Source organism: Halichoeres trimaculatus, unplaced genomic scaffold (assembly GCF_033239565.1).
Source record: "Halichoeres trimaculatus isolate MK-OKI-2021-1 unplaced genomic scaffold, fHalTri1.1 fHalTri1_scaffold_15, whole genome shotgun sequence".
Taxonomy (NCBI): Eukaryota; Metazoa; Chordata; class Actinopteri; order Labriformes; family Labridae; genus Halichoeres; species Halichoeres trimaculatus.
Window position 1 is genome coordinate 10,882,535 of NW_027437193.1, and position 21,028 is coordinate 10,903,562.

The 21,028-nt window shown below is 40.3% G+C and overlaps 1 protein-coding gene across 2 annotated transcripts in view; it reads left to right on the forward strand.

Moving 5' to 3' along the window:
• Window positions 1–21,028, forward strand: part of gnal2 (guanine nucleotide binding protein (G protein), alpha activating activity polypeptide, olfactory type 2) — a 55,928-nt gene that overhangs the window by 19,860 nt on the left and 15,040 nt on the right. For both annotated transcript variants that reach the window (XM_074688725.1, XM_074688726.1), the window contains exon 5: window positions 4,466–4,563. In XM_074688725.1, the coding sequence (XP_074544826.1) occupies window positions 4,466–4,563 (98 nt within the window). The remainder of the gene's footprint in view (window positions 1–4,465; window positions 4,564–21,028) is intronic.

The following is a 21,028-nucleotide window of genomic DNA, read 5'->3' on the forward strand; positions in this document are numbered from 1 at the left end:
ACAAGACCTGTTTTCATTTATACACACTCAACAATAAAGCCAGGATTTGTCCCACAGTATTATTTTCCTGATATGAGTTACAGTCCATTGTAAAATGTAAGATTTGTATTATATGCAGCCCCACCCTTTGTTAAACCGATCTGTTTTTCTGCGTGGGTGCAGAATTACTGTACTAACGAAAGGTTTAAAGCTTCCTTGTGTTCAAATCTTTAAATTTGTCTCATGTTATCAAAAGGCCGACCAGTAACTTTGTCTTTCTGTTAAAGAACATGACCTCCTTTTAGCTACTTTTGTTCCTAAGGGTAACACCTTTAAAGCGTTCCCTTGCTGTAAGCTTCTCGGTGATTTCCTCGTGATGAACAGCCTCAGTTCTGGAAGTATGTTTTTTCTTCTCTAATTGATAACTTGAGGATTTGTGATGTGGGGCAAAGGGTGGCAAGGAGGGCTGCTGCTCTGACTTTGAAACCATGTTGTAAAAGATGAACATTTTTTTCTTGCCAATTTTATCTGTTGTCTGGATACTGGTCTAAAATCTAAGACAGTGGTTAGCTCATAAGCTAGCTGGTTATCTGGCTGGTTTTGTATCTAAGGTGTGAGCTCTGAGGGCAAACTGCCTCAAAAACTGTACTGAAAGAAATTCTGTTGTGCCATTAACACAAGCCATTTTCCCCACAACTTGGTTTTGCTAAATCAGATTCAGGCCATTTTGTTTTCTGTGTCAGCCTGACCTATATGATTCCAAGTGCAATATTACATCATGCACAAACTTGATCACATTGAAACTCAGGCTGAGGACAGACTTTGTTGGAGCAGAGACATCACGTAAAGAAAGAGCGTCTTGTTGCTGCTGATGACAGTGTGGGGGGAGATGAAGTGGTGAGAGCTCAGGAAAGAGTTAAAAAAGCTTGTGTTAAAGCAAATTCCCTCCTGGTCTCTTTGTGTGTTATCAGTTCCTCTGTAGGGCACTGCAGCACACACTGCATTTATTCAAAGGCCCAGTGTCACACGCCTCTGTGGAAAAGAGCCCTGAGGACCATTCTCTCCCCCCGTCTCTCACTCTCTTTGCCCCTTCCACCCTCTTCCCTTCATCCTCCCTCCATCCCGTCCCATCCCTCACTAGTTCCTCTCTCAGACCCCTCTGTCCCTTCTATGTCTGCTGCTGGTGAAGAAATTTGGTGAGACTTGCAGAACTAATAGCTATAAGAATGTAATCAGCACTGCTGAATGTTGTTGATACTAGTTGAGGTGGCTTTTTTAAAAATGGAGAGAAGTGAAAGCAAATACAGGCGAGAGAGCAAATATGGCCCCGTTCCCCTGCTGCAGGTACATGCTGTCACAGAAAACCTGACTGTTAATGTTTGAAATTAAAAATAATGTGTAAATGTATTCTACTTTGGTGCAAAGTGTTGAAATGATAGCTTGGTGTTAAGGTTATTTCTGCCTTGCGCCTGAAGCTTGAGTCTATATTTATCTGAGACAAAAAAGGTAAACAAATTTCAGCCTGTGTGAGACATGTGTGGACTAGATCAGCGGATTTCCATCCATGTTAAAGTTAACCACCGGATCTGCTCAGAGGAGATCACCCAGAGCATGTGATCATTTATCAGGCTTCTTCTCCCCTTCCTCTCCTTCTCCCTCTGTTTCTCACTCCCTCTGTCCCTCTCGCTCTGGTTTGGGGCTACTTTAACCCTCTCGCAGAGGCAGTGCTGGGTGCAGACAGTCATGTGGCAGTTTGAAGCTAGAGGAGAAGCCCATCAGAAAGACATGTGCACAGGAAGCCATGAGGATTATTAGCTCCATTATCTTTTTTTAAGGCAATCACAAAGTCTTGGGGCATGTCTCAAATTCATGGATGAGAAAGTCCCCCCATTGTAAATTTTTACTCCACAGATGTATCATTTTTAATGTGAAGAACAAGTAAACATATCACCTTTTGGTGTTTTTTGTGTGGATTTTCCTCAGAAAGTCATGTAAAGCCATGAATGAAAAGAAACTTTAAGATTTAAGAAATACACTGCAAAAAATTAAATCTTACTGAGTGTTTTTGTCTCAGTTCAGTGAAAAATGTTTTTTTAGACTTAATATGAGCCACATTCAGAAATGTGCTTGTCAATAATGTCTTGATACAAGTACATTTTTTTACTCATTACAAGCAATTCAGACCTCATTTTTGTCTTTGAATAACTTGAAATAAGACACTTTTTTGGATTTGTCAAGTGAATGTGGCTCATATTTAGTCTAAAAAGACATTTTTGCTGAAAATAAGACAAAAACACACTCTGTAAGATTTCATTTTTTGCAGTGTAGAGGCCAGCAGTTTAATCATTTGTATGACCATTTGATCTGTTTATCTGTGCGCGCACCATGAATAGGATTCCTAAAAATAGTGTCATACCAAGGATTCTAATTTTGAAATCTATTTATTTGTTAAGGAATCATCGGGATTAAAAAGATGGAAATATGTCTTTTTCACAGAAAAATGAGAAGAATGGTGTTAACTTGAATATGTTTGGTGATAACGTAGCAGAGGCCAGAATCATTACAGCTTATAAGTTAAAATGTCTTCAGGTTGAATTCATACACAACAGATCTAACAGCTGCCACTGTTTTCTGGCCTCCATCGTACTGTCATGTGTGTGTGTCTATCAGCAGGTTTGTGCAGCCTCTCTGGCTGAAACGCAGGTTTCTACATGGGGTCTGTGAGAGCAGGTTTCAGTCGAGTTTCCTGTTCAGGCCAAACCAGGCTTTTCTTAACCAGGAAATGGTTACCACAAGTGTCTGCAGTCGTTTTCTGTCACCTGAGACGGGGCAGACGAGCTGCTTTCCCATCATGTCGATGAGTAAGCTAAGCTAGGCTAAACACATCCAGCCCCATATGTATCACACAGACCAGAAAAACCTGCTCAGAAAGCAAATAAGTTTACTTCCTAAAATGTTGACCCATGTATTCAAGTTAAACACAGCCCTTAAACTTGGAGAATAATATTTCCTGCTACTGTTTTTGCTGCTGAAATGTCCATGAGCGTGGCAGTATGTAGCACTCAGCTGTTAGAGTTAGATGTACTGTATTTCTTTGTAGCTTTTGCTACTTAAAAAATGTCTTAAAACAAAGTGGTAATATTCAAAATCTACTGAACTTCAAATAATTTAATACTTTGTTAATAATCACATTGTAAAGCAGCATCATGAGGAAAATCCACCAAATAGTAATGCTGAGAAAGCCACTAGCTGCTCAAAAAGTTGATTTTAACACAAGTTTGGCTCTGAATGTCTAGGATATTGAGATAGCCGCTCATTTAGAGTTTGATGTATGTTTTGGATGGGACACTGCCATTGACCAAATTTTCAAAATGCATTTCCAATAAAGGCATGTTTTTTCCATGAGGTTGTTTGAAAGTATTTTATCTCTTCTGTTATCATAGAGTGAGAGTTTCATCAACTTTCAAGCCACATTTTGCAATCTGAGTGTCTACAAAGTCTCCTTTTTTCCATTTCAGATCATGTTAAGGATTCTGTCCTGTGGATCATTCAAATCAACTCACAACACTTTTTTGTTGATATTTTTTAGACCTGTATGTCTGATTTGGCCTTCAGCCACCTCACGTTAGCTTTTCTGTGTAGCTTAAGGCCTGAACCACACGTATATGGATATTTTTTTGATCGGATATCTTTGTCCTTGTTTAAGAAAAATCTCCGTCCACACCACAGAAATATCTCTGTCCATACGAAGAGGCCAAACTGAAAACGATCGCCTCTGAAGCCTGCAATGCCATGCCTGGCCGATAAGTGGCAGCCTGGCAGGTTAGCAAAATGTGAAAACCATAGAAGAAGAACGTTATGAGCATGCGCAGTCAAACACATGAATAAGAAGCAGTCGACGCAGATGCGCTTGACATCATCGCGTCAACACCAGCTCCGTTTAACACCGCTACACGGATCCACTCAACCGGATATTTATTTCTTCACTTTTTTTATCCGTTTTTAAAAATCTCTGTTTATGTGGGTGAAATCGCCGTGTTTGTGTGGTTGAGAGGCCCAACTGGACAGAAAAATGTGCGTTTAGGAATAAATCCATATACGTGTGGTTCAGGCCTCAACCCACTGGACACATGGTCAGAGTACCTGTACTTCTGCAGCAGGTTTGTTAAACCTCTGACAAGGTGAAACAGACAGTTACTTGATGGTTTTCAAATTGTGGAAGTACTCAAACAATAAAGCAACATTTTAATCTAGATATAATTAATTTTCTTCTTTACATAATGCCTGGACTGAGCAGTACAGACTGATGACTCTGTCGTTTCTGGGTTTTTCCCTGTGCTTTCACACTGTATGTATGAATGAACTCAAAGACTCCGACCGTCCATCATGACACTGTTTCTATGGATGTTAAGTTTCTCTTTTTTTTTAGAATACATGTGATCATCTTTTGTCTATTTCTCATCATCTCTCCTTCTTTTCTCTGCAGGAGTTCTTTGATCATGCAAAGAAGCTGTGGGACGACGAAGGAGTGAAGGCTTGCTTTGAGAGGTCCAATGAGTACCAGCTCATCGACTGTGCACAATAGTGAGTTCAGAAACTTTAAAAGATGTTTTGTGGGATGATTTTGAGCCTTGGAAACTTTCACGTTTAAAAGAATGCTCACAACTACTTGCATTATGTAATGGGTCACTCTTGCAGCTATAATAAATAGAGATAGAGACAAGTGGGATTTTTTTACAGTCTGTAAACTGTTGTCACATCCCTGCTTTGTCTGTCCTCCGTGTCTCATGTTTAAAGGCTAAAAGCTTTGCGCTGTGTGCTGCTGTCAGTTCATATATGAATATGGCTGAGATATGTTTACTCTGGGTGTGGCAAGGCAAGCAGCAGTTGTGTTAGTGCTTTGGAAAATTCGACATATATCTCCTTATGACTGCTTGTATCATGTCACCATGGGGATATGCAAAGTCTGCTATGGCCTGTGTTAAGCTACCTGATTGTTTAATTCATTGGAAGTGTGCTGATGTAACATTGGTGTGGTGAGGCGTGTAAAGATGTAATAAAGCTGTAAAAAGTTGGATTTGCTATTTTCGTCTCCGCAGTGGTAACAGCCTACTTGTGGAGTCAGTTTTAGAGTCTCTAAGGTTGGATAAAAGTTATATGGGTCAAGATTTGATTTTGGCTACAATCTGTATAACACAATTGCATTCCAGATACCACAGTTAGGTAATACTGATAACTGCATGTGTGGCAAGGAGCAGAAACTGATGCCCCAGATAGTTACAAGGGCTCCTACAGGTCCTTGGGCCACTATAGGGTGCTGGTTGTACACAGTGGAGGACCCGTCCTCCTGCCTGTAAAAGGAAGTTTGGATATGTAAAGTGACTCTGATTACAGCGCTCTACTTCTGCTTCCTCTCTGACTCACCTCTGGATTCACATGTAAATATGAGGACATACATGTTATGAACAGAAGTGCAGCCCACTGAAAATCCCCTCCCATCACAAAGGTTGGCTCCCTTTATCTGTCAGGGTTTCGGTCAAAGGCACACTTTATCAGTGGCTGAGGATACCGTGTTGTTGTTTTTACAACGATCTGTGAGCTCTTTCTACATGGGTGTAGCATTGAGATGTTTTAAAGATGGTATAGCACGTAGACAAACAGTCTCTGTACTCTTTTCCTGAATATCTTCCGTCCCTTGGACATAAATCTGACTTAGGGTCAGGTCTTCCTCGGTTTCCCTGCCTGACAGCGGCTTCCAGAAAGAGGAGAGAGACAGTCAGGTGATGGTTGGAGAGTCACATGAATCTGTAAGGTGGAGCTGTTACAGTCCAAGGCCTGTGTTTGTCTTTGCTGCTCCGAGTCTGTTTGCTGTGCGGCTGCACAATATGTAAAAAAGCATCTTGTGTTTATTTTAGTCAATAATCCAGTCTCATAATGACACCACATAATATCCCAGAATCATAAACATTTAAAACTTGCTTCCTGACTGCCTTTGTTAGAGCTCTGTCAGTGCAGTGGTCGCCCGACTGTCAAAATGAGTTAAAATATATTCTGTACTGAAAGCACTGATGCTCACAACCAACAGAGGCACTGATGATACATCTGTCCTGTGACATGAGTGAACATTAACAGAGCAAAATGAAGACAGTGGAAAGGGAACAGTTTTAATAAGTCTGTGTATTGGCCTAGAGTGGTTGCATAGAATGATATTTAAGCTTGGTGAGATATGACTGTCTGTTTTACTGACTTGCGCTCTTTGTATTTGCATTGATGTCTGCTTTTTAGGGATGCACGATATTGGATTTTTGCCGATATCCAATATGCCGATATATCCAAACCCCTTTTGGCCGCTACCGATACCGCTAATCACAAGTTTGTTTGTTTTTTTTTACTGTAAAGAAAGCTAAGTCTATCCTGCACTAGAATTCATACGTTACTCTTATTGTGATGGTCTTATCTGTTTAAGAAACACACATAAAACAAGACAAAAAACATTTGATTTTACCATAAATAAGAAATGTATTATTTCTTCAAACTCAAGGCATTCAGTATTGAAATACAGAAAAATAATTTCTTTAGATCACATGAACTTTAAATGTACAATGCATTTTTTAACACAACCAAGTTGCATTTGATTATTTTAGAGCTACTGTAACAACCTGGTGACAGACACAGAGCTCTGCAGTGCAAATAATTGAAGTGCTACATTTTATTTAAGGAGCTTATTTTTCAGATGGAAAATAATAATAATCCTAACTGAATAGCACCTTATCGGCTGTGCTTATCGGCAGAAATTTTCATATCTGCAGATACCGATAAACGTGTTTTGAAGCTTTTTTCAGCCGATACCCATATTGTGCCGATGATATTGTGCATCCCTACTGCTTTTGTTTCCTGTTTCACTGTAAGCTACCATTTTTGACTCAAATATCTGAAGATTACAACACTTCTACCATGTGGTGATGTGTTTAAAGACAAGAGAAGTGTCCCTAATATTTTATCCCCACTTAAGAAACCTGTACATTAGTTGACATAACACAGTCATCGTCATCTTGTTGGTTAAACTGTGAACACTTTGATGATTGTAGGGCCAAAAAAAGGCCTAAGCTTAGGTCTTAGCTGTGTCAAAGCAGTCGCCTGCCTCTAGCTGGGGTTTTGGCTCCTGCAAAGCTAACCTGCAATGAGGTACTAGCTCTGCTAATCAGCCATACACCGATCGATTGGTACAGATTTCCTTGATTTTGGGTGATCGGCCCATCCTGACATATGAAACTGATCTTATATACCTCCGGGAAGGTCTGACTGCCAGCCATTTTTGCTTTTTGCTCTGAGACCTGAAACTCAGCACACTTTATTTTTTGTTTAAGTTAAAACAAAAAGATTTTGTTGTTTCACGGGTATTGTTCAATGATTTTCAATAAAATAAGATTGGAACATTGAAGGTATAGCTGTCAGTTATAAAAAATAAAAAATAAAAATTGGTATCGGCCAAAATTAGTATCGGCAGGTCAGGCTTTTCAAAGATCGGTTATCGGTGATCAGTTGTGTACCTGTAGGTTCCTTGTCGAGCCACATAAAACAAATTGTGCTCAAGTTTGACTGTTAGCTGAGCTGTCTCTTACTATCACCGATTTGCTTCTAAAGTCCTGATACCAATACCAATATTTATCCAATCTGACACAAGTATGAATTTAACATTCTCTATTTTCTGACATGAGGATGAGGCTGAGAATTATGTTTTGGCAATTTCAGGCTTTTTTCTTACTTTTTTTCTTCACAAAATTAAAGTTGAACAGACAGTTTCTTTATGTTGTGGTGTTATGGATGTGTAAATGTGTGGGGAGTAGGTCTCCAACACTACCAGGAATTATAATTTAACTGTAAACCTCAGCTGTGGATAAGTGAGGAATTAAACTTGCACATGTTGCTGTCAGCAAAACTAGCTTGAAATACCCCCTAACTGCAGAGCCGCTGTAGTAATCTGCCTTTATGCTGTTTTAGCTTTTACCTACCCGTGTTGATGTTGTAAAACATGCATATGGTTGTTGTGAACACAGAAGAGTGTGGAGCTGAGTTGAATACGTCTGCTCTATGGATTGGCTCTTGGTTATATCTGATCGCACATTTTAAGTCTGTATTGGACCAATACCAGGACTTGACTGGTGCATACATAACTTATATTTAAACAAAGTGCTTTAAATTTGGCTTTTGAGAGTCATAGATCTTAACCAGGATCATAAAGAACAGGCTTTGATGAATAGATGTCGATCAGTCCACCGTAACTCTCTGTGTTGTAATTAGCATTTTTGTCATAGAGGTTAATTGCTGTGTAGTTTAATGGCTGATTAAAAAAAAAACCTGTACGCTTGTCGCAGTTTTCTTCTCAGTACATTCCATTTCCTGCATCCCAGCTTTTCTGCCTGTTTTGTTGCTGTTTCAGTTTGGAATAATGGGTTATGAGCAGGTCTGTGGTTATTCGTGTTTATGCAAATTAGAGTAAAGGGAAGTAACAGTTTTGTCACTGTGTCAGAGGTGAAATGTGCCAGGCTCCTCTCCACTGAGGGATTTGATATGATGTGTGTGATCTGGCAGCTCTTTTGCTGTTGAATTAATAACTATTGTCACAGGGTTTTGACCAATCTGAATCAAGTGTTTAAATAACCAGGTAACAGGATTGGTTAACAGTAATACTTGCCAACAAATCCTCATCAAGTTAACAGACAGTTCAGCTCTGAGCTGGAAGTTTATCTTGAACATTTGAAATTTATTTTTTTTTGCTTCTGGAGCGTTATTTCAATTTAGTTTTGATTTTTTTTTCTTTTGTCAGGGGTGAAGTTTTGTAATTTTTGATCTTGTGAGAACTGTGGAAGGGAATTTTGAGTTTTTTTTTATAGCAATCTGTTTTCCCTAAATAGAGACTTCAGTGATAGGTAGAATCATCTGGATACTCCTCTGTCCTTATCGTGCTTAATGGATGTCTGGAAATGATTTTGTGGCCTCTCACTTATTTCCTCTCTGTTTTTAACCTCTGTATGAACTATGTGAATGGAAGGCATGAATTGTAGATACTCTGTCCTACATGGCAGCAGACCTGTCTGTGTGTAAAGGCCCCAAACACACATAAATATACTGTGGACACACACACACACACACACGCACAGACCTATTGTTGTTCCCTTGACTGCTCTAGACTCAGTGACTAACTTGTGGTAAGTAATAGACGGCCTGACTAGCTAACCAGGTGAAAATGAGTTCATAACTTTTGAATCAGGCTGGAGAAAGTCATTTCAGCTACTTTTCTGGGTCGAGTACAGACGTTTTTTATGTGCTTGCTTCTCCTCTCTCCTCAGTTTTATCTTTGTTTGAGCTAGTCCAGGGAGTTGGTCCAGTGAGCTTTCATTTCTTTTACTTTTGTTCTCTCCACCTGCTCTCCCTCATTGTATCAAAGCTTCACAGACTGGTGTTTATGTTTAGGCTCATGTCTTGGGTTACAAATGTGATAAAAGTGCTGTAGTCACAGAGAGTAAAGCAAAGAGGAAGTTGGCCTACATTGTGGTTGCTTGTGGGAGGAACAGGTTGGCAAGTGGTGACCTTACATGTGAACAGTCAAACACAATAGAAATATTGTCTTTAAAGCCCCTGAACAAGATCACATTGGAGGTAAAAATGAGTCTGATTTCCAGATTCTTCTACCTTTGCCTGTTGGTTTGTGTTGTCCTTCACAGACCTTGTTGCTCTGGTAGATATTTTTTCCAGCAGGACAGCCCATCGGACAGAGGCACAGGAAATAAGCAGGTGCCCATGGCGAGCGCTTGTTATGCCAAAGAGCATGTCCATATTGATGCTTTTGGAATCCTGTCACCCATTGATCTGCCCTCTGCATCGCACATTTATACGTTTTAAGAGCACAGATATGTGTCTGCCAGTTGATTGATTAGGAGCTATTTTCAGCAGCGGCGGGCTGGTTCCATTGCAATGCCTTGGATGTGTCAACGGCAAAATCAAACACTTTTTCACACGCAAATGACTCCAAACTCCTGGGCCTGCTCCTTTTGTTTTTAATTTGCCTTATGGTGGAGTGTTTGTGGCTGTTTTCTAGCAAATATGACACAACTATTAAACTAAGGTTCCATTAGATATTTAATTTCATTAAAGTTGGTGCAGTGTTTGATTGTAATACAGCGTTAGATTCATCCTGGGATGGTGTTGAGCTCTCTGTGTGTTGCTGTGCTCAGGGACGGGACGGCCAGACTGCAACAACAGTGAGAATAAGAGGAGGGAGGCCCTGGATGTCGAACTCAAATCGAAAAAAAAAGGATATGAAACAGCTGATTGTTACCATAAACAAACTTTTTAAGTTCATAACTTGAACGTAAGATATTTTGTAAGTGCTTCATATGATCTGAATGACTGGATGAGTGTTAAACCTTTGATATGACATTTCAAAACAAGCTTTCCATTAAATCTAAAAAAATAAATGGAGGGCAATGCAGCTAATTACCAACATTATGAATTGGAACTGTGTCCTTTTACTCTTTTCTGGTACAATTTTCAAACAAGATGACCAACCTTGGCCTTGCTTTGACGTCTTCATTGGGCATGAGTTTTTCCACTGGATATCTTCAGGACTTGAATCAGTCTTACAGTGTCACACCAAGCCTTGGAAATTTTTTAAGTCTTGAGACAGTTTATCAATTAATCTACAATTTGGCAGTGAATTGATTCTCAAAATAAATAAATGATAGCTTCAGGCTCACTAACTGTATATATATTGTACATCCGTGTTTTTTTCCAACTGGTTGATAATCCCTCCTCAGCTATTATTCTCCACAATCCCGTCCAGAGTTTATGGTCAAAACACCAGACATAACAGTAAATACATGCATGAATTCAAAACATACAGGACGGCAGGACTTGGCTCTGGCTTATCACGCTACAGAAGACTTTGCAAACACTTTAAAACCAGCTTTGCATTTCATGACATTTCTGTGCCTTACTCTACGTTTTTACAGGCGGATTATCGTGCAGGGTCGCAGTCTGCAGACTACAACTAGAAACTTGTTTCCCAGTGTGCCTCTGGTGAAAAATTAGCTGAACCAAATTCAGATGGAAAAGGTTTTTTTTTTGCCACAGCTGCTTTGTGATCCTGTGCTTTGAGTTAGGGCTGAGTGAGTTCGATCTGTATTGCAATGTGAGCGTCTATGATAAACATCACAACAGTCAAACTAAACACAATTAATTATAATAGTGTACATAATGAATGTTTTTTTACTCAGAAAAAACAGTGCTACTTGAATGTTGAAAAAATAAAATAAAGAGTTTAGATTATTTTTTTTCAGACTCAGGAGCAACATGTTGCAAAGAGATACTCAGAAACCTTGAGGTTGTACTTTACATTGTTACTGCAGCACTAAGATTTTAATACTTTCCTGTGTCTTGTAGGGCTGGTATGTATAGGAAAAAAAAATTTAACTAAAATTGTTTGGTCTAAATACTTTTATTTGTGTTGCAATGCATTGTTCTTAGATAAAAGACTTCACAATGTCAGTATCGTGCAGATCTAGCTTTAGTTAACATGTGTAGTTAAGGTTTTAGTCCTGGCTGAGTTAGCATAACAAATTAGCTTCCCGCTAGCAAGAACACGGGCACAACTCTTGTGATCTTAACCAGAGCAAGTGTAGTTGTCTGAATGCTTTTTTTTTTTTTTTTTTTTTTTTAGGGACAGCACAACTGACCGCTCTTACTGAGAAACATGTCAGATGATTTATGGTTCGTTCCTAGCATCAAATTAATCCTCACAAGGTTTACATGGAAACAGAGTTAAAGGCAAACTCTAAGAATTCTCTGGGAAGTTTTGACTCCCCTGGAACAAAAGTGAAATAATTTTCATCTGCAGTCACAAGATGAATTTATTTCAAATAAACTTTAGGAAGTCCAGTTAATGTGCATGACAGTGAAACAGCAAAAAGCACCAAAGCTTCACTGTAGGGGGTTCATGATCTGGTATTATGTAAAAATTCATAAATTCTGTAAAAAGTGGGTAAATGAGCAAAATAACTCATATTTATCTTCTAACTAAGAAAGCCAGTAACTGTTGCTTGTTGATTTCTCATTTCCTCTTTTAAAAAAGAGATTTCTTTGATGAGCTAGGAAAAAATTGAACAAAGAGGTTATTTTTAAATGAAGACACTAAACTCACGTTTTCAAACCTTCCGTTCCCTAAAAAGTAATAAACATTTGCCAACATTTAGTTAAAGATGAATCATGCTGTTTTTATGCTAAATGAAACAATGTTTTAGGTTTAGAGGAATCATCACACCAGAATGTGATATATTTGTTGTCTCATGACCGAGAGGCAAAGCTGGAGCTCTAAGTGATCTTGGGGTTCCAGAGGTGGGACTGTGGCTACACTTATCCCAGGCTGGGTCTGGTTCTTGGCCCAGGTTGGGGCTGGGATGTAGTGCTGGTCACGGGACTCTGTCACCAGCCTGGGGGCCACTGACACAGTCATCTGAGGCAGTAAAGTGCTAAGAATGGCGGGCATTGTCAGCCAGCCCCGGCCCCTGAAGGGCCTACAGAAACAGAGGGGCTACGCTTTGCAAACAGTGGCTCTCCTCAATGAGGAGCCTCTTCTGTTCACGGAAGAGCCCGAGAGAGCGATATTTATACACCGGCTGCATGTCACTGCTGCCTTTTTCTGTCACCGATAATGGGCTTTATTTCTTAATGTTTAAACTGATTTCATGTGCACAGGATGACACTGAGGGAAGGAGCTGGTTATGACCAGGTCTGCTTTCTGTATGTGCTCATAACTCAGGGTTATCACTATTTTTGCATATTCACTTTGTTAGTTACATACATGGGACACAGACTTTCTACATTCATGTCTTAGATGTCAAACCTTCTTGGGACTGTGAAACTGGATGTATGCACCTTAAAAGCAGGAGAGCTGAAGTGGAAGAGAAAAATATGCATACTTGTGCTGAAATAGCTTAATAAACTTTATAAAGTTTATACATTTTTTTCACCGGTTTCTCTCTCAGGTTAAAAACTCATCATTGAAACATTAGTGTCACAAATCAAACACCTGAGATATATAATGAGATAGACAGCAGGCCACAGCTTTGTTCGTGGCACATTAATAGTCTCTGTGTATTTGTACTTCAATATAAGTCTGAAAAAAAGAGCGCTTTCCATAATTTAAGAATCACACCTCAACACTCAGCCTTCATCAAGCCTGGTGTTGATGTAAAGCACTGTTTTTTTGTTAAACTTTAAATGAAAATCTTCACTTTGACCGGGGTAGCTTTACAGACTGAAGAAATTTACTTTGGTAGAAGTTAAGCCACCAAAGTGACTGTATTTGCACTTCAGTAGAATAATTCATAACTTTTAAATGGTCAGATATGATCTTGTTTAAAGTTCTCAGAAGTTCTTTGAAAGAAAATATGTGACGAAACATGACGGATCATGTGGCAGCATAACAGCTGGCTTCATGAATTAAACAATGTTACAAAGAAAATAAGCAGCGAATACAGTATAAATAAATCCTTGTTTGTGTCTCATTGAAATGCGTTTGTTAGAGAGCAGCAGAAAGAATGCAGATCGGCTCTTTTGAATGTATTTGGATCTGTTAATGTGTTTGGATCTGTTACGCTTTCCTTCTCATGTTGTTGACTGCTTCAGCCGCTGTCAGTAAACAAACTCTTAAAAATAGCCAAAATGGTTTCGCTTGAATTGGTGAACATTTGTTGCTATTCTGACATAAATTGTTTCCCTGCCTCAAGCCTTTTTTAAAAAAAGATGATCCGAACTCAATCGTTTTCTGAAGCACATTTCAAATTCGGTCTGTGCGGACTTTAATGTAAACAAAGACATTAATCCAGATTAACAAAAACCTTTGTTTCACTGTGCTAAAATCAGATGACCCTACTGTCAGCTGATTGAGGAATAATCAAAGAGGGCACTATATGACTGTGTGTGTGTTTGTGTGCGTGTGTGTGTGTGTTAAGATGTGTTTTTGTGTGCGTGATTTCCAAGGAAAAGGAAGGAGTGGCTTTGAGCAGAACTGTAGAATCTGATCTACTGGAAGCTCAGTGGGACTTCTTCCACACAAAACACTGTCCTTAAGGTTGTTAGAGCCCCCTGTGGGAGTCTCTCTCTGTCTCTTTCTCCCACTGTCCCTCGTGCTCCCTCTCTGCCTCTCTGTCTCTCTTTCTGTCTATCTATCCGGTTCTCTCTTGAGGCCAGGCAGCGACAGCAGAGAGGATGTTGCAGAACACATGAGAACACATGTTGCTCCTTCCATGAAGCTTCCCCTAAGTGTGTCTGTGAACCCCATTTAACATCTTAAGTTCAACACGAGGGCCTGAGATTAAGAGTTACAGTCATTTCATGGCCTTTTTCGTCTGTTGGGTGAATGTTTCTGTAGCACAGTTGATGTTCAACCTCGAAAAGTTGTGGGTTTTGGAGAAGCTTTGCCTGGGCGTTTTTGATACAATTAAAAAAAAAAAAAGCCTCAAGCTACCTAGCATAGCATGCTACATGTCACAAGATTAGCTGCAGCATCGGTTTGTTTTTATTTGGTTACTAGAGACCAGAGGCTCCGCTGGCCTGTGTGTGGTTAAGTTGTTGAGTTTGATCATTAAAAAAAAAACAAAAGATACCCACTTTCAAGCACGTATCATGAAGCATGAAAATCCAAATTAAACATTTCCTGTGAGCATGTCGAGCAAATGAGCTAAATCAGGCCGTGTTTAAGCTGCTTGTAGGTTTGTGTTCTGTTTTAGTGATGTCTCCTTGATGTATGGCATTGTGCAGCTGAGAGAAAAGGGAAATTTATGTCCCTCTTAAAGGAGGAGAATGGCATCTAAAAATAGATTTTATTTTTGGGTTAAAATGTGCGTCCATTTTAAGGACAGACACAGACACAGAGAAAGCCTGGTGAATGGCGGATATCTGTGAGTCTGGTGCTGTGTGACGGCTACACACACATATATAGTACTCAAACACACACATACCTTCCTCTCTTTCTCTCACACACACACATGCATACACCCTGCTGTTGACCAGAGTGTAAAGGCACAGACTGCTGGAGGACAGCAGTGGCGCTGCAGGTTCCCTGCTCAGAGATTGTGGAATGGTCGTCCATAGACACCCCTCCTCCTCCTCCTCCTCTCTTCCTCTTTTCCTCTCTCTCTTCACTGAACCCCCCCCTTATCCCCCTCCCCTTCCACCACCACCACCACCCCCCCACTCCCTATACCCCCCACCCCCCTTAGAGCTTATGTAAACTAGCTGTGGAGCCAGGGCAAGCTGAGGCTATTTTTAGCAGCAGCACTGCAGAGCAGAAACTGGCGGAGGGTCACGTGTGCGCAGCCGAATCAAAGGGAGTATCCCGGCAATGCGCTGTAAACAAAGGGAAGGTCAGTAGCAGAAGGTGAGACACAAAACGCCTCTGTGTTGGTTTTGTGTGTGTGTGTGTGAGCGACTACACGCTGTCTGGCCATACCTTCTCCTCTATTAATGCCTTGACATAAAACAAATCATTGCGAGTGTATGAAGGCATCAATATGCCTTCCTGCTTGCTCTGTCTCCCCCTACTCCACAGAAATGTACACACACACTCACACACATGCTCGGTTAAAACATTTCTGCCACTGCTAGAGAAAGGGGGGCTGAATTGATCAAAGCGGGGTTTGACACGCGAGGAGACATTTTGCTGTCTAATCATGACAGGGGCTCCCAGCTCCACACTGTCTCCCTGTTGCTGCCGAGCTGGCCTATCAGAGTGAGCAGCAGCACACTCAGAGCCGTGCAAAATCCATCACAAAGCACATGACCACATGTGTTTAGCATTGATATTAGCATGTTTTGTGTCACATGGGCCTTTCAAGCCCTCAGCGCCTGCTCTCCCTCTCCCTCTCAGTGCTGTAGCTCAGGTTGTTTAGCCTGTAGGCCCCAGTTAGCATTGAGCTTAGCAGTGAGCTGTCCCCAGCCACACCCAGGCAAAAGGTCTCTCTCCACCTCGACCGCTGGTCAAACAAGCCTCAACTTTCACCTCTTGTGGAATGTGGTCAGAAGGGGCTCAGAGCTATATATAGAAACCTTTTATATTTTTCTGTCACAGCAGTTTGTTTGAGTGGACGGCATGAGCTGATGGCTGTTTCATCAGGCCAGGCAAGGGGACTTAGCATGGAAGCTAACCTAAGCAAACACATATCTCCAGCACTCGCTGTGGTTCACAGTTTGGTTCATGGATTTACTGTTTTAGTCATTCTTGACCTGAGATTCTGCAGTTTGATAAGTATCCTGACTAAAGAATATCTCATGTTTAGGGAACATCCGGTTCCTCTTTGCATGCTGTTGTGGTTCTTCAGAGTGACACTGAACTCTAAAGCAATATTTATTTAGATATTTAATTCTCGTCCACACCTGACATGTTTTTATAGCAGCTTAGTTAAACAAAGGCGTAATGCACTCTCTGAACTTACTGCTCATTTGTCTCCCGGTGCCTAAACACTAGAGCCAAAACAAGTTCATTGATCAATTTGTCAAAGACCAAAATTTTTATTTTTACCTTTCTAAAGTTTTATGGAACAAATGGTTTTTGCTGTTATGAGGGATTGTGAACAAAAATTTGTTCACACTTGGGATTGACATTTTTATCTACAACACATGTACTCAGTATGACTGACAGGTAATTAAATGGTGAGGTAGGCACTTTAGAAGTTCCTGAGCTTACTGAAAAACATGAAATGATTATCACAACATCTCCGAGATCATCTGCACGTTCACAGTTACCCTGTGCACCCACAGAGAGGCGGCTAACATGATAGGAAGCTAAACAGTAAACAGTAACAGAGAGAAAGTAAGGTCTGAAATGCTGATTTTATGTTATTTCTGTGCTGAAATTCTCTACTACCTGGATTTCAAACAAGTACACTACATGTGGCAGCTTTTTGGAAACATTTTGATTTGAAATATTATATCGTGTGTGGGTTGTAGAATCAAAAAATTAGAGGAAGGAGCCTTCATCTGGAAGAGAAACACGTATAAGTTTTTTTGGGTCAACATGGCTATGCTGTTAAAATACAGGCATCTTAACTTTTTTCTTTTTCTTGGATTTCTAATGCTGTATGTAGGTTGTGTCTGATTAAAATGGTTTGTGAAATTTAACCCTGTAAGGGCCGAGGGCTGTGCTAGCTCTGCTGGCTTTAGCCTCAATCAGCAAACCAAGTGGACACTGTTCACCTACAGACTCTGCAGCCATGTTACATACACTGTGTTCTATTTTGACTGTTTCCAAGTGTTATCTTAACTGTTAACATGGCATTTAGTCAGAATTTAAATGTCAGTTTAAACGGTTAGATGGTCTGAGCGCCTCTTTTTCTAAAGCTAGTTCCCACCTGGACTTTGCTAACACATTGAAACTGCTACTGACACACACACACACTGATTGCAGTTCATTATATTAAGAAAGTTGACAAAAATGGTTACTATTCCTCATAAAATGAACTTTTGTGTTTGAGATTAATGATATTTAAAGCCGTGAACTAGAGCTGAAACGATTCCTTGGATGATTCAAGGTACTCGATTACAAAAATTACTTGAGTAATTTTCTCTGCCTCGAGGAATCGTTTAATTTTAAAAAAGATCAAAGAGTGGTATTTCAAATAGAGCTGAGGCCATATTAATAGAGTTTTCAGACCCCTCAAGCTAACTCTTATACAAAATAGCAACTAGCAACAAATCTAGCTTCTTTTCTGGAGTTTGGAGACTAATGGGTCATTCTATGAAACAGGTACCATTTGGGTCCGCAACATTTGATGAGATGTACAAGGCACAAAAAATGTGTCAAAATGTGTTTACAAATTTTGGAGCTACCAAAGCAAGTGCTCTTATTGACATGCTGTATCAGAAAATTCTATTTCTTAAAGACAAAAAATTTCATTTGAAAAATAACTGCTCTTTAACTAAACAAAAATGTATTTTATCCGTTTACTCGATCAATCAATGGGATTTTCAGTAGAATACTCGAATACTAAAATATTCAATAGCTGCAGCCCTACTGGGAACCTTAGTTAGGCCTGTCACTCTGCTGCTCTTGTCTGCAATCACTCATCACCCTGTACAGATATTCTTCTTGTCACATCACATCAAATTACTCCAGATCCCTGATTTACCACTTTAAGAGCAACTACTACTAACAGGTCATACAAAAAGCCAGAATGTTATTTGTTTTGATTTTTAAGCGGTCAGAGGATGTGTTGCATCAGTTGCTACTTTGCAACAGCGTATAATTTTTACATACTGAGGTATCGCAGCCTTGCTCATCTCACAAGACTGCTAATACAGGCCCCATGCTTTGTTTTCTTGTTAATTCTCCAAACTCTTTACCTTTCATCTGAATTTGTGCTTTTGATCCAATAAAACCTGCTCAGTGTCTGTCAGAAACACAAAACTTACCACACAAACGTCTGACTTATCTTTAGATTGTAAGCTTGAGGTGTACTGTGCCCTCCTGACAAACTCACATGCTAATATACACACACACAGAGTGACACACAGTGGCACACTTACAATGCAGAAAGCTAGCACTAGCACAGAGCAGCGTTCTGCTTTGTGTTGATGTATGGGAGAGTCTGGGAATGGAAGGATACAAGTGCGGCCTGGCTTACAAAGAGACAGAGAGAGAGAGAGGAGTGGTATGGACTGACTGGGGTTGCCATGGGAACCCAGCTGCTAAAAGCAGGCAGGGTCAGTGAGGAAGAGAGAGTCTGTGCGCTGCAGGAGCGAAGGGCTGCCACCTGAAGGCCGGACTGAGGATTACACAAACAGCACAGAGGCCTCACTGCTGGAGTTCTCGTTCCTAGATCTCAGCTGGAGGAGTTCAAACCCTAAAATAAGACATTAAAAGTATCTTCATCCATAAATGAGGGTTTGTTCTCTTGTGCCTGCATGCTTATGCAGTGTGTATCTGCTCTGTCTGCTTTTAGTCATTGGTTATTGACTTCTGATTAGGAGATAAGAGGAAAAGCTCATTTTCACTGGGTCACTGGTCAACTTCCAAACGGACACCTAATTCAACATGGAGGTCTGTGGTTGTTCACGGGCGAGAGAATCCAAACCAGCTCGATATTGTTGATTAGACTATTTTTACTTTCTTTTTCTATTTTTGGTGCACACTAATTTAGTAGCTGACAGATAATGTATCGACGTTGAGCTTCAATATTATTTAGAGAAACCCATCAGTCGATTTCACTGTGAGAACTGTACCGAGAACTCCACATGGCCCTGAATGAGCCGCCATTTTTCCATTGTGGCTCGAGTTTTTCGGGCCGAGTCTATTTTAAGCTGAGGTAATGCAATGGCAGACACTAAGCAGAGACGAAAGGGCATTACAATGTATTTAAAAAATTTTATACAACACCTTTCAAAACTTTGACTCCATGCGGCCCTGGAAGGCAAATTTGCAGCCTTGAGATAAAGCAGGCTCTGTTGTTTACACAAGATTTGGTTTGACTTTCAGGAGTGTCTCCTGTTCTTGCTCCTATATTTAGGAAGTACCCACTGAGCCGTTGATGGATTCGTGTAGTTTCAGATCCATCTCCCAAACTGTGCAGTGTTCCTGTTTGGATGGATGGGTTGAACCCGGGGCTCAGATCTTTCCACCAGGTGACCAGGATCCTGCACAGCTGCACCTTTGTCCATCAGTCGCTGCTGCTGCTGCACAGTCTTCTCTGTATAACATAGAGAGCTGTGAGGTGCAGATGCAGTTTTGTTTGGGTACCTGGCATGTTTGTACACTGAGGAGTGAGAAACATGAGGAAATATAAGATTAGTTTGATAGTTACCATGATGTTGTCCCTCGTACGTCTCCAGCTTTTCCTATCGTGAGATTTTCTCCTTATACCAGAATCTTCTCAGGATTACACTATTAAATGGACCAAAAATGGACTCGTGTTAAAAGTATTTTAATTTTGTTGTACTTTAAAAAATTGATTTCTACATATTTTATCCTCAGATCCACAGAAGAGCTGAAAAAAGGAGTGACTGAGTGTTTCAAGCAGATTAATAAACAATAACTGTAAGCTGCAGTCCTGTTTCCAAGATTCAAAAACCTGTTTATGTTGTTTGTTTTTAATCTGTTTGTTTAGAGTCAAGTTTAGAAATGAGCTTCGGCACGTCCCAGGGTTGTATGTTTGACAGAAAGTGTGCTCCATTGATGTTGTTTGGTTTCAATTTTGTGTCAATGAACCTTTAGTGAATAAGGGTGGAGCTCCTTGTTATTATAGTTATTATTTATTTAAAGAAAATTAGTTAATATCCCAACCGCTATCAGGAACGTGACTAAAGGGCAGTGCAGTGAAGCAGATTACTGCACACGTAAATGAGAAAGGAGTACAGTAACAGTCGTTTTAAAATATCGCCTTTATGTGAGAGGATAACACATCTAGAGCCAAACAAACGCATTTAAGTGAAGCTTCACCATGTGTAGCTTTACAGTGTGCAGCTTTACAGTGTTCCTGCTGCTGCTGACGTGTCGAGCACTGAGTTCCAGAGTGCTGTCACCGGTCAGTTGGAGTCTAAAGTGAAAGTCCATTATGCTGGCCTGAGCGGCTCAAAATATGGAAACTATTGATCGGATTCTCTGCACTGCTAATTAAAGATGGTCCACTATTTGTAAAAAGTCAACCCAATTATCAAATGAGCACATGAAGCTGGTGCTGTTGGAGTGTGTGTGGGGGTTGACCGTGTGTAGATTTGTTTTAAACTCTTTTGTAGCAAACTGAACTTCAGCACATAAAAACTACATCTTTCATTTGTTACTGATTTGTTTTACTTGGATTTGGATGTTTAAGTGATCATTTCTCAACTTATTTGTTTATTTGTATTTAGTTTTCTGCCTTTGTTTGTTTGTTGTCACTCGTGGAAAGCCTGTTTGGGCAGGAGCAGCCTCCTGTGGAGCTGGTTAATGTCCGTGAGCGCTGTTTATGAAACATTTCAAAGCCCAGCCACCACCATCAGCTTCCCTCTTTCCACTTTT